The 12,960-nt window shown below is 48.1% G+C and overlaps 3 protein-coding genes across 3 annotated transcripts; all 3 read left to right on the forward strand.

The window, feature by feature from the left end:
* Window positions 1-4,149: 4,149 nt before the first annotated feature.
* FOIG_05757 (uncharacterized protein) lies at window positions 4,150-7,034 on the forward strand. The gene is made up of 2 exons (XM_031204577.1): window positions 4,150-5,208; window positions 5,302-7,034. Exons 1-2 carry the CDS (start codon window positions 4,862-4,864, stop codon window positions 6,521-6,523), a joined length of 1,569 nt encoding a protein of 522 aa, XP_031066406.1. The 5' UTR covers window positions 4,150-4,861; the 3' UTR covers window positions 6,524-7,034.
* A 136-nt stretch (window positions 7,035-7,170) lies between these two features.
* On the forward strand, window positions 7,171-10,363 carry FOIG_05758 (uncharacterized protein). Its single transcript, XM_031204578.1, has 2 exons — window positions 7,171-7,401; window positions 7,460-10,363. Exons 1-2 carry the CDS (start codon window positions 7,201-7,203, stop codon window positions 9,062-9,064), a joined length of 1,806 nt encoding a protein of 601 aa, XP_031066407.1. The 5' UTR covers window positions 7,171-7,200; the 3' UTR covers window positions 9,065-10,363.
* Window positions 10,364-10,459: 96 nt separating this feature from the next.
* FOIG_05759 (uncharacterized protein) lies at window positions 10,460-12,428 on the forward strand (the record flags this gene model as incomplete). Its single annotated transcript, XM_031204579.1, has 4 exons — window positions 10,460-10,895; window positions 10,977-11,216; window positions 11,302-11,982; window positions 12,035-12,428. 4 exons carry the CDS (start codon window positions 10,460-10,462, stop codon window positions 12,406-12,408), a joined length of 1,731 nt encoding a protein of 576 aa, XP_031066408.1. The 3' UTR covers window positions 12,409-12,428.
* Between the last annotated feature and the right edge of the window lie 532 nt (window positions 12,429-12,960).

The raw sequence follows: 12,960 nt of genomic DNA on the forward strand, positions 1-12,960 counted from the left end.
GACCGTGAAGCTTGGCATGCGAGGAAAGCTGTAGTCTTTTTCAAAGCACTGGAGGCTATAACGAATTATTTCGTAAGTGTTCGACAGGGCAAAATGTCAACACACCATTCCTGGCTACTGGCTCAGCCTCCTGACATATCATATGGGCCCCACAGGGCACAGCATGTAGGGGAAAATTGTGTTTATCATGTTAGCACACGGCGAAGTCTTCTGCATGAATAATGTCTCAAGCAAACCCATTTGGAATAAACCGGCAGCACTAGTATCCCTCCCGTACGCTACGCATTACCAATTACGTGCTTCTGACTACGTCAACTGAGGTTGTCTCAGAATGCATTGTAAAAGTGGCTGTCCGGTTTTGGTGTGAACGGCTTGATATCGAGATTTCCCACAGCTTTTACTTTTATGCACACCGGCGTAAAAATTACTTCTGGCAAGCGTTTGGTTATTTCCACGAGACGATTTGTTGGAATCTAGCGTCGATCTGCCACCTCCGCATAACGGTGAGAGAAGGTTTTGTCTGAGACTCCGGCTAACTCTCGAGAGAACTTATACAGAAAGCGGAAGATATCCCTCGTCAGCCGTAGAGAGCCAATAGGTCATGGGTATGTCTCTAACCGAATAATGCAGGCTTACATGATAATGCAACCAACAGATGTTTAGGAGTTCATACCATGGACATGCTCTTCCAGCAACAATATATGCATGAAATTTCATGTGGGCTCATAACTGGTCCAGTACTATACCAGAAATCTCTGTCTTTAATGGCATGAAATGGTATGTTGGTGGCTTTGATTGTGTTCTTACTCATCAAATGGACGGAATAAAGATCATGCGACCTTTATTTTCGTACGTAGGACTGAGTAAATTTATAACAGCTAGCATGCAAAACGGCTGTCCTAGGTAAGGTAACTTAGTTAATGAAGTATAGTTGGGTAAATAACCTAGACTGGAGAAAGGAAACCCTGAAAAGCCTCGTAAAGATCTAACCTTAAGAAGTGATAATTACTTAGTGTAGTGGTACAAGGCTTACAGTAGTTTGTAAAAAGGCCAACTAGCCGTGATGAATTTACTCAGTACCTACGATAGTCCTGAGAACATGTCACCGATTGTGGCTAAACCAGGACAACATCTACTGAAATAGCATGACTTACGAAATTTATGAGAAGAGTCAATTTCAGGAAACACAGCCACGAATCTATTCAGGCAGTAAACTTTGAACTCATAGCAACCCAGCACAATCTGGTATGATTGCTATTCATGGTAACAAAGCCAGCTCTCACATCCTACAAAGTGCAAAACTTGAAAATAACCTCTCTGCAACAATCGAAACTTAATTCTGATCCAACTTGGACACTAGCCTTCAGCATTACTACTGTATACAGGGTAGACAATTCTTAATTATGGGCATGTTAACCTTGAAATCCTTTTGAGTGACGCAGACATGACCATTCAATATAGAAAACTAGTGTTCACGCTGGCCTATTTAAATGCATTTGTGGTTGATCCGAATGATGTACTGTTCGATCTATTATCTAAACCTCTATTCTGGACTTGATGTAGGCGTGGGGGTTGAATACAATGCCTTAACTAATCAATCGAAGATCGAGAAGCTAGATGGCGGCTACCTGCATCCATTTGCCTAGCATGTGTAACTTTCGTACAACTTGAAGTATGTTCAGAATGACGATGGAGTCACGGCTCCAATTGCCTTCTTTGAGGTATATCCGAATGACGAGTTGACATCTAACCTATCATTAAAGCTCACGTAATGATGAACGGGCCTAGTGGTTTGAGACATCTTGAAAGGATCAATCAGAGACTGGCGCAGTTCGTAAATATCAAATAACCGGGTGATCGCCATCGAGTCTTTTTTTCAGTCAAGAATCAGGAAATTACCATAGATATAGGGCTCATTAGATAGGTGAACAGTGAGCTGGATCCCAGTGTCTCCATCCAGTTAACATTTTATGTGAATAAAAGGTAAACTTGCTAGCACGATAGCAAGCTGATATCTCACATTTGTGTGAGGACCGGTGATTTAACGGATGCTCGTTCAGGGTAGATCTCTACTAGTAGAGGTATTGCGTTTCCTTGCGAAGTTGGTTTGGGCATGGCTGAGAATATTGGTATTGCATCTCTACTGTTTCAACTGAATAAAGTCCATAACACTAGCTAGTGGATGGTTACTGACTTCCCCACGCTCCTTGATATGAACAATGAACGAGGCCTCGAAATCACTCGCGGAATAGTCGGGTGTTCCATGGCACACTTGCCGCTGATGAAGGAGAAGAGTCATCAACTCCAAAGTGGCAGCTGGTGGTGAAGAGTAGTTACAGAAGGAATATACGCATTAACCAATACAAGCCAGCTAAACAGTCTAATTGAGAGTTTCCCTTAGATAATCTCCGACATAGCGTAGATGCTTAGTTCAACTCGGGGGCAACGATTCATAGAACAAAGCCTGCTACCTTTCAGGTTTTTGTTATATTAGCAAGGGGAGGCAATAAAACATAGGACCTCTTTCTTAAGTGACAAAAAGACATATGCAAAGTTGGTATAATTTAGTATAGATTTAGCAGACCCCAGATTAGGTATTTCTGGCACCTTGGCTCAACGCCAGAATTTTTCTTGCTCCCTGGGGATTAGCCAGTCTTCCAAATTGAGGAGTTGAAGAGAAGTCGACCGTTGGCAACGCTCCCTTGATTAACAAACAGGGAGAATCCTGGCGCGTTTCAGGTCATTCCGGTGGAGCTTTAGGTAGTCCTCAGCAGCCAAGAGAAAGGTAGAAGCCACGCGAGATTCTCTTTAATAGCCCAGATCAACCCAACGGTTTTCGACCTCGTGCTAGGAGTTAGTGGCGCAATCAACAACACGCAGTTATGAGTGATGTTCGGATACCGCTTGGAGGCTCAACGGAGGGAATCGAAAACGAAAAAGGTCTTTGAGTGAAGGCAAGGATACACTGTTTGTTTCTCTGATCCCAGTTCAGGTTGCTCCAGGGTTGAAACACCCGCTCCGTTTCGCGGCCACAAGTAATAGTACAAGGGTTTCCTTTGTTGCTCATGACAGCCTGTACTGAGGGTTGAAGGGTGACAAATTGTGGACTTTGCTGTTCAGAATGAGGTGGCAACAACATATAAATGACTATCGAATTCTCATCAAGTGAACTAACCGTCAATAGTCATAGTCGTTGATCGCCCGAGGACCATCTCGATCATCCAGATTAAGCCCATGGCTCTACCCCTGCAACACCAGTAAGATCCCTGCTGTTTCAGACCAGGTCACGATCTGCAGGCACTTTAGGGTGTGGCCCTGTAATCTCCAAGATCTGACGGGCCGGTCCTCCTTGTTCTGAACCTTTTCTGTTCTTTGTGCTTAGAAGACGAGTGACGGCTGTGCAGCTTGAATCGCGACTGTGGTTCTGGCGCATGATCAGTCGAAGCAAACATCTTCATGATTAATGTATCACAGCAGATGAAGCCGGAGTACAGAAATACAGACTGCAGCTCATCAATTCCACCACTACCAATCAAACATGACTGCGTCGGTTCCAAGTCACACCGACCGCCAGCACATATCTGTCGTACACTGCTTACAGTGGTTACCGCCTACCTGCCTTACCTTACCGTAAGGTACCTATGGGAAGCATTCATTTAGTGAGTTGTTCTTTTCCTCCTACATAGGGGCGGACTGTGATTCATGGTCCCTGTCAATTTCCCCTGTCCATCATCCACTAACCTTGGCGCCAGCCGACATGAATGAGGTTTTTCGATGCAGGTACGCATGTAGATTTTGCCCAGCCCTATGAAAAACGAGAACACACAGCCAATGATATTTCTGGATATTGGCGCTCATTGCTGATGCAGCTCTTGTCTGTTTCATCTGACTTGACGCCTGTCTCTCCACCAGCTCTCGTGACAAAGTCGAGCCAAAAAATCAAGGTTTCATACATTAATTTACACATGGCCCCTAGATGTGGCTTGGACCGCTGTAGCCAATCCTCTTTCACCATCTTGCTACACTAGAAAGTTCCGAAAACGCCTGGCGGCTTGGGCGACCCCTGAACTAGGCCCGGCCGTTAGTAAAAACGGGGGAATAGTAGCTCGCCACGCCCATAGGCTCCATCACCATAATCCTTTGATCAATTAGACAACCTCAATGACGAGAAAGCCAAGAAACCAATGATGGACGTGCACGCGCTTAGAGAATATCAAAGTGGCCGCAGTGACAAGGCCAGTGCAGTCTGATTATAGCATACGCTGTGCGCCAGTGCAGTGTTGGCAGCTGCAGCGAATGAATGGATGGATCCTAAAGGATTCAGTCCAGGTCGGCCCCCGTTCACACAGAGACCTTCACCTCTGATCCTCGTCCAACATACTTCTTTCTCTTCATCCTTCCACACGCTCTTTTTCTTATTTACCTTATTTTCCCTCGTACACTGCACTGCTGGGCACGTCCTCTCGTTTCTCTATTTCGGTTCTACTCACTCACTCATTCATTCTTCAGAGCAGCTTCAGACCTTTCTTTTCTCTGAACTGCTTGTTACCCTCCTTTTTCACGGTGTCAACCACCACGATCTATCCATCGTCTCCGATTCACTTGCACTTAACATAGTGACTGGACGGTTGCGAAACATTCTTTCTTCTCACAGGTGCTCCGGTATCACCTGCGTGCCCCCCCGCTTTACACTTGTCTGCTTCCTCTTGAAGAAGAATCAGGTTTCATTCTCAGCGCCCAGAATCCCAGAGATCTCAACGCTAGCATTTACATCGTTTCCCACTCCGCCGTCGAAAATCCTTCCGTGCGGTTAAACCATTAGCTCGATACTTTTAAACTCCATTTATCATTGTCTCCCATCATGAAGTCCGCTTTCGCTACCGCCGCTGCGGTTCTCGCCGGCGCCGCTTCTGCTGCTCACGAGACGGGTACCTTCGCCGTTTTGCGCTTCACCAACGACCAGCTCACTAGAGGTCGTATGGATCCCATCCTTTTCCCTGGTCAGACCTCCACTCATGTCCACCACATCATGGGTGGCAGTGGCTTCAGCACCAAGGCGACCGGAGAGGATCTCCAGAAGTCAAAGTGCAGCAATGCGCTTGTCAAGGGCGACAACAGTAACTACTGGTTTCCCACTCTTTATTTCCATGACCCCAAATCTGGGGAGTTTGAAGATGTTGAGTTCGACTACTTCAATGCCTACTACTTGTAAGAGCACTGCCTTGTCTCATTGCGCTACTCCAGCCCTTCACTTTCCCAATTATCGTATTGTCTTGCGCATATTACTGACAAAGCGAACAGCTTCGAGAAGACACACGATGATATCAAGCCTTTCCCTGTTGGTCTCCAGATCGTTGCTGGTGATGCTATGACCCGTACCATGCCGAAGGCTGGCAGCAAGCCCAATCTTGACCCTTCAAAGGGTCCTGTCAATCCTGCCAGAATGACTTGCCCCCGCTTGAACAACGATTACACGCTCCCATCTTGGGATGCCAAGTCTGATGGCAAGATGGCTGGTGTAGGTGATCCTGTCAATAAGGGTGAGGGTGTCGGGTTCCCTGATCGAACTTGTGATGGCAAATACTCTCCCCTCCGAGCTGATGTCCACTTCCCCTCTTGTTACAACCCCGAGGCTGGCCTCACCGACTTCAAGAACAACATGGCCTACCCCGAGGACAATGACGGTTATCTCGACTGCCCCAAGGGTTGGATTCACGTTCCTCACCTTTTCTACGAGGCTTACTGGCGCACCGACAAATTTGCTGGCCGCTGGACTGAGGGTGAGGGCAAGCAGCCCTTCGTCTTTTCCAATGGCGACGTTACCGGATACAGCAGCCATGCCGACTTCATGGCCGGTTGGGACGAAGACCTCCTCCAGCATATCATTGACACCTGTAACGCTGGTACCGAGGGTATGGACCACTGCCCAGGCCTCACCTATGGCCTCAACAAAGGCGACTGCACCATTGAGTCCGAGGTCGATGAAAAGATTACCGGCACCTTGAGCAAACTCCCTGGAAGCAACCCTTTGAGTGGATTTTCTTATGGCGACAAGGCCCCTTCAATGCCCTCCGGCGGCGACAAGGAGAGTAGCCCCAGCAAGCCCTCTGTCCAACCCTCCGCCAGCAAGTCGGCTTCTGGGGAGAAGACCACCGCCGTTGAACTTCCCGGCTACACCAAGCCAGCTTCTGATTCCACTGGTGCCCATGAGGACCCAGTTGTTCCTAAGCCTACTCTACCTTCCCACCCTGCAGTTGTGTCCGAGGCGGCTGCTCAAGCAACCGATGTTCTCTCCAGTGCCCCTAAGCCAACCGACATCTTCGACAAGCCTGAAAAGCCCAAGAAGTGCAAGACTAGAGTTCATACCGTCTGGAACACCGTGACAGTCACACAGACAGCCAGTGTGCCTGTCCAGACTGAGGCTGGTACTCCTAGCTACAAGAGAGATCATGTTCGACGACATGCTCACCACCATGGCAGTGGACACAACCATCTCCGCCGCCGTAGCCACCTCCGCCGCTAAGCATTGCTTACTGGTGAACTGGCTCTGCTAATAGCATACTTTGAATGGCAGTCTAGGTGGCAGAAAGATTTTCTCACATTTCTTGCGATGGTGCATCTGCGGAGCATCTTGTATAGGGGTCCAGTGACCACTTGGCTTCCTTGGACCGGAAAATATAAGGTTGGCGATTTCATGGACAGGCTTTTTGATTCAAGCTGCGAGGTGCAAGGGAATGGAATTGAGGGGAAGGAAGAAAGTTGTTGGATGATTCGCTTCTACACATGTACATTTATGGAGGACATACCTTGCTTGCCAAGGGTCCAAAGCGCTTGAGCGCATATCTTTTGCCCGACATGAATCCAGGGCATATGCGAAATACATTCACTCGCAGCACACAAAAGTGATCAAAGTGTCCTCGGCTCAGTAGCCACACCCGTCTCTAATCCTACTAGTGACCATGTCGCTTGAGTGAAGAATCTACTGTCAGCCTAGGAATTCGGACTCTCAACTTAAGAATACTACAGCAGCCTCCGTTTATCCTCAGTTGCTCTAGGCCAATGTTGTGCCATATTGCACTCTCACCTCCGTCCAGTCGCATCGGATAAAGTTCGGTTAAAAAATGAACGAACGACCAGTCTTTCTCTCTTCCATTTTCTTCCTCACCACACGGCCCTTCCTCACTCAAAACTACATTGAAAATGTCTCTTTATCATGAGGCAGCAGAGATCTTAGCGGGATCATCATTTGAAGGCGGAAGTCTCAAGTCGCGTGTTTTCAAGAAGAAAAATCTTAAATCCGCACCAAACCAAGTTTACGCCTTGGTGTTAGAGAGTTGCAAATGGAGCCTCATTCTGAAAGAAGTGATTGAGAGATCAGAGCTTCTGAAACTTGAGCGCAAGGTTTGCAGCCCGTCCCTACGCTAGACTGCGGAACTCCTATACTAAATCATGCACGCAGCTGACCCCGACGTTGTCATTACTTCTTGTACATGACCTTTTGTTGGCCAAGAAGGGAATTGCTCTTCCACAAGGCCATGGACTTCGGGCATCAATCGAGAGGCATAAAGGACGCATAAGCTCAGAGTTTAAGCTCGCACGGCTTCGGAGAAAGATGCCAACACTCGAGGCTTTGAGAGAGCAAGTTGAGAGACAATGCGCCGGCGAAGAAGCGAATTACCCTCGCTGGGTTCGTGTCAATGCTGTAAAGAGTACACTAGAAGAACAGTTGGAGACGACTTTCTCCAAGTACACAAGAGCCACATCCATCAAGGAGGTTGTCACGAACACTGGAAGACTCATATACATTGACCCACATGTCCCAAACCTTTTGGCCATCACTGCAGGAATAGATCTCACAAAAACAGAGGCGTACACAACGGGTAAAATCATTCTACAAGACAAAGCCTCTTGTTTCCCTGCTTATCTTTTAGACCCCAGAGCAGAGGATGGCGACCTGATCGACGCATGCTCTGCTCCTGGCAATAAGACAACTCACTTGGCAGCGATCCTCAAAGAACATATGCCCGAATCCAATGCGCCAGAGCAAACGATCTATGCATTCGAAAAAGATTCTCGACGAGCACAAACTCTGGAGAAAATGGTCAAAATTGCAGGTTCAAAGCCTGTGACAAAAATTGGATTTGGTCAAGATTTTCTACAGGTCGACCCTATGGCAGAGAAGTACATGTCAGTCGGAGCTTTGCTACTGGATCCGAGTTGCTCAGGGAGTGGAATTGTCGGACGAGATTCGATGCCGGACCTTCACCTGCCCGAAGGTATCAGTAGCACAGGAAAGGGTCCCGCAGCAAAGCAAAACGGCCGCAAGAGGAAACATGAGCAGACAGAGACACCTGAGGACAGGATCATGATAGACGATGACGGTAACGAGACTGCCATCAAGTCGGAGAAGGATCTAGAAACACGCTTGGAGGCGCTGTCTTCTTTCCAACTGACGCTTCTATTACACGCCTTCAAATTCCCATCAGCAAAACGAATTACATACTCCACTTGTTCAATTCACATTCAAGAAAACGAGCGTGTTGTCACGAAAGCTCTTGAATCCGACATTGCGAAGCAAAGGGGTTGGCGCATTCTGTTGCGGAAAGATCAAGTTTCTGGTCTGAGAGAATGGCCCGTCCGAGGACTCCCTGAAGCCTGTGGGGGAGATGAAGATATAGCAGAAGCTTGCATTCGCTCTTATAAGGATGACGGGCAAGGTGTTATGGGCTTTTTTGTGGCTGGTTTTGTGAGGCCCGATGTACAGAATTTCGGGACTACCGGCAACGAGGGTCCTTACCTGCGAGACGATAGCGGTGCAATCATCCGTGACATGCTCGGTATGCCAGTCTTGAAAACGACTGGCGAGCATGTCTCTTTAACCGCAAAAGATGATAACAGTGGCGATAGAACGGAAGAGGAAGAGGACGAGGAGGAAGATGAAGATTCAGAAAGCGAGAGTACAAGCAGTACTGCAGCACATGATCTTAATGCTCGACAGATCGCCTTCGATGCACGTCAAGGAACTGACACAGACGAAGATGAGTGGGAAGGTCTTGGAGATTAAACCTGCAGCCCGGAAAAAGTGAAGGGCATTTCTTTCGGCAGATAACAAGACGTCATATCACAGGCCACTGAGATCAAATCCATAACGACAAATGGCTCCCAGCGGATTGAATCTGCGCCCCCTCAATCAAGGATGAAAGAATAGTGGTATAACTTAGAGATGAAAAACAGCGTGGTATCGGGCGATTCCATCCACCTTACGTGATTGATACGCCTCCACAACTTTTCATCCTGACCGGTAGGCGGTTGTCTGAATGGACCCGAACCTCGTTTGATTTCTGTTTTATATCATGAGCTTAGTAGGTTACCATGTTGCACCATCACATTGCGGCGCACTCTGCCGCCATCGGGTGAAAATAAAGAGCATCTCATACATCTTCTCGACTTAATCTGACGGACTAAGATCGATCCGGAGCCACGTTTGGATTTACCAGGCGTAAGAGTTCAAGAAGCTATCAAACGGGATCGTTGGGAACAGGCCTCGAATTGAGTTTCCGTCATATTTATCTGAATAACATAATGGGGCTCGAAAGAATACGCCGGCTCGTTCGGATCCGAATCGCGGACAACAAAACGGCGTTTAAGATACCGAATACCGACTGCTTAACATTAGTCAGATAATGTCGGCGGGGTTCGGCTTCATTGATATACGATTGATAGCCTATATGTGTTCATCGAAGTCAGCCTGATATCTCTCGATGGGGTCGAGACGTGTTTGATGGAGTGCCATCGCCGATATTGGTCTGATACCCCTCTCCTGGAAGGGCATGCGCACCTCCTTAGTCTATAAGCGATCAGAAGCGCTGGAAGGGAACCGCATTGTGCTATGCAACCCCGATCCGTCCTGTTGGGCCCAGTCCTCAGCTCAAGGTTGCTTCAACTGCTAGACAATATATCAGATGAGCGAGTGCAGCCACAGGGAAGGCGAGCTTCGGGACGGGATTCAAACGGATTTCGGCTGATTGGAAGACTTGATGGTTTCTATCCTGCAACCATGCGTGGCATTCATTGGTGTTTGCAAGATGCTTCGTGCCTATAAGCAACTAATAGAGAATATGCCGATCCGTGTCACCTAGGAATACAGTCTGTACGCTCCACTCGGCTCCCTGCTCCAAAGTTGTTTGGATCTTGCGACGACGGGCCGTGAATCTGACCAGGGACCAGACAGGACTAAGATCAATATGAGATGGATATAATACCTTGGCATGTACCGTTCTTAGTTGCTCTTATCCTAGCTCTTGACCTGCGAGATCAGATGCTAGTGTACCGACCTGAGGTGTACATCCAAATAACACACGACTTCTTATATTGAGTTTTTGTTCAGCTTAGGACTTCTGTCCATATTTCTCCCTGAGCGGCTGCACACAGTTGTAAGACTGTAATACACATCGCCATCATGACGGTCGCTACACAGCTGCAGCCTTCTACTTCTTCAGCTTCTTCAACAATAGCTAATGCAACCGACGTCGAGTCACAGCAGATAAATGCCAAGGCCTCACACTTCAATCTTATTCTTGACCAAGTCGGCATTACTGACGCTGTTCTTAACTACGACTACACTGGTCACGGAACAGCAGACTCACCATATCTTGTTGATTTCCTTCCGAACGATAGTCGAAATGCGTTGAACTTCTCACGATCAAAGAAGTGGCTTATTACAATCTTGCAGGCCATAGCAACATTGTCCGTTACCTTCGCCAGTACGGCATACTCTGGAGGCCTTTCATCCATCTTGATGCACTTCCATGTCTCAACTGAAGTTGCCATACTTGGTATTTCCATGTTTGTTCTTGGCTTCGCTATCGGACCGCTGCTTTGGGCACCACTTTCAGGTTAGTCTGCCCAAACTCGGGGAACCCCTTGCTGAGGCAAGGTCTTCTTCTTGGTATATGACTGACTAACAAATATTTCAGAGCTCTATGGTCGACAGATTCCATTCTTTGTCTCTTTCATGGCCTTGACCGCGTTCAATGCAGGTGCCGCAGGTGCTCCGACCATGGCGGCCTTGATAGTCCTTCGTTTCTTTGCTGGCTCTTTTGGGTCATCACCATTGACCAACGCGGGCGGTGTCATTGCTGACATGTTCCATGCGAACGAGCGAGGACTTGCTACAGCTCTCTTTGCTATGGCCCCTTTCCTAGGCCCTACTATTGGTAAGCCATTCCCCGACACAGAGTTCGGCATAAAAGCTTGCATGCTCTCGGCATTGCGAAGAAGACGCTGACTATTCTGTAACAGGTCCCATCGCTGGAGGGTTTCTTGGCGAACACGAAGGTTTTCGCTGGGTGGCTGGGATGTCGGCCATATTTACCGGTATTGTCTGGATTGTTAACTCACTAGTGATACCTGAAACCTATGCCCCCTATCTCTTGCGTCGCCGAGCAGCTGTCCTTTCCAAAAGGACTGGGAAGGTTTACATCTCCAAGATTGATGTTGGTCGTCCTCAAGCTACTATTGCCACACAGTTCAAGACTGCAATACTTCGCCCCTGGATCCTTCTGTTTAAAGAACCTATTGTTCTTCTAACCTCACTGTACGTGGCCATCATCTACGGAACACTATACCTCTGCTTTGCTGCCTTCCCAATCGTATTCCAGCAGGGTCGCGGATGGAGTCCAGGGATCGGAGGACTCGCCTTCACTGGCATTGCTGTGGGAATGTTATTTGCGGTCACTGGCACTATCCTGGACAATAAACGGTACGCCCGGGCTGCCGAAGCCGCCGGCGGTCATGCATCTCCTGAAGCTAGGCTGCCCCCTTCACTGGTTGGCTCAATACTTATTCCAGTCGGCCTCTTCTGGTTTGCCTGGACCAACGGCAAAGATGTGCATTGGATCGTGTCTATCATCGGCTCGGCCTTTTTCGCTTGCGGCCTAGTCACTGTCTTTCTCTCACTGTTAAACTACCTCATTGATTCATGTAAGATTCGTTCCAGCAATGCTTCTTATCTCCTCCAGCTAAACTCGTCCAGATGTTATCTTCGCTGCTTCTGTGTTGGCTGCAAACTCAATCCTGCGCTCCCTCTTTGGCGCGGCGTTCCCCCTTTTCACGACGTACATGTACAACGACCTGGGAATTCATTGGGCTAGCTCCATTCCTGCCTTCCTGGCCGTCGCTTGTGTCCCGTTTCCGTTCTTGTTCTACAGATACGGGGAAACTATCCGTATGAAGTGCGTGTTCGCCGCCGAAGCCGCCAACGCGTTACAGCGCATGCGCACCAAGGACGAGGTGATCACGGAGGACCAGGCCGCCGAGGAGGCGCACGAGGCCGAGTTGGAGCGACGGGCGAGCAATGCTCTTCGCCGCAGCCTAACAAAGACTCGTACAAGCAAGTCTATTCACTGAGGCACTCACCAGTAATCATCATCTCCTTTTGTCTAACATATAATGCAAATTAAGCATATATGGATGCTTCACGGGATAGGGATTTGGGCCTCAACACATCTGATGGCCATTATCACCCGACCCGCAGAAAGCAGCATCAAGGTTGGTAAAATTGAGTTTCTTCCTATCCGTAGTGGGTGTTGGCATGGACGTGGGCTTGGTTCCAATGGAATCGATATAGGGAGGCAAAACTCACCAGACTTGTCTGGTCCAATTGCACGATGAGGTCAAATGTATTCTAGTATCCTCAGGACAGGGACAAGCATAATATTAACAACGGTATTGAATTAAACCTCGCACCGCATGTTGAACCATGGCTGGTTTCTGTTCAAGTCAAGATCTTAATTTGATTGCAGCGGTGTATTTTATACCTCCCCTCCCCATCCTTTGCGCCTCTGTCGATTCTGCTTACTTCGTGTTTTCTTTAAAACAGAATTTTGCTAATTGAATCGGCCAATATACGACCAGCGTAGTTAGACCTCGGTAAGCTAGGTATTGTTGGGCTGATCCTTT

Source organism: Fusarium odoratissimum, assembly GCF_000260195.1.
Source record: "Fusarium odoratissimum NRRL 54006 unplaced genomic scaffold supercont1.7, whole genome shotgun sequence".
NCBI classification, from domain to species: Eukaryota; Fungi; Ascomycota; class Sordariomycetes; order Hypocreales; family Nectriaceae; genus Fusarium; species Fusarium odoratissimum.

Coding starts and splice junctions, on each gene's coding strand:
- FOIG_05757 (XM_031204577.1), top strand. CDS start 4,862: ATGAAGTCCGCTTTCGCTACCGCCGCTGCGGTTCTCGCCGGCGCCGCT. Junction 5,209..5,301: donor TACTTCAATGCCTACTACTT/GTAAGAGCACTG, acceptor CAAAGCGAACAG/CTTCGAGAAGACACACGATG.
- FOIG_05758 (XM_031204578.1), top strand. CDS start 7,201: ATGTCTCTTTATCATGAGGCAGCAGAGATCTTAGCGGGATCATCATTT. Junction 7,402..7,459: donor TTCTGAAACTTGAGCGCAAG/GTTTGCAGCCCG, acceptor TCATGCACGCAG/CTGACCCCGACGTTGTCATT.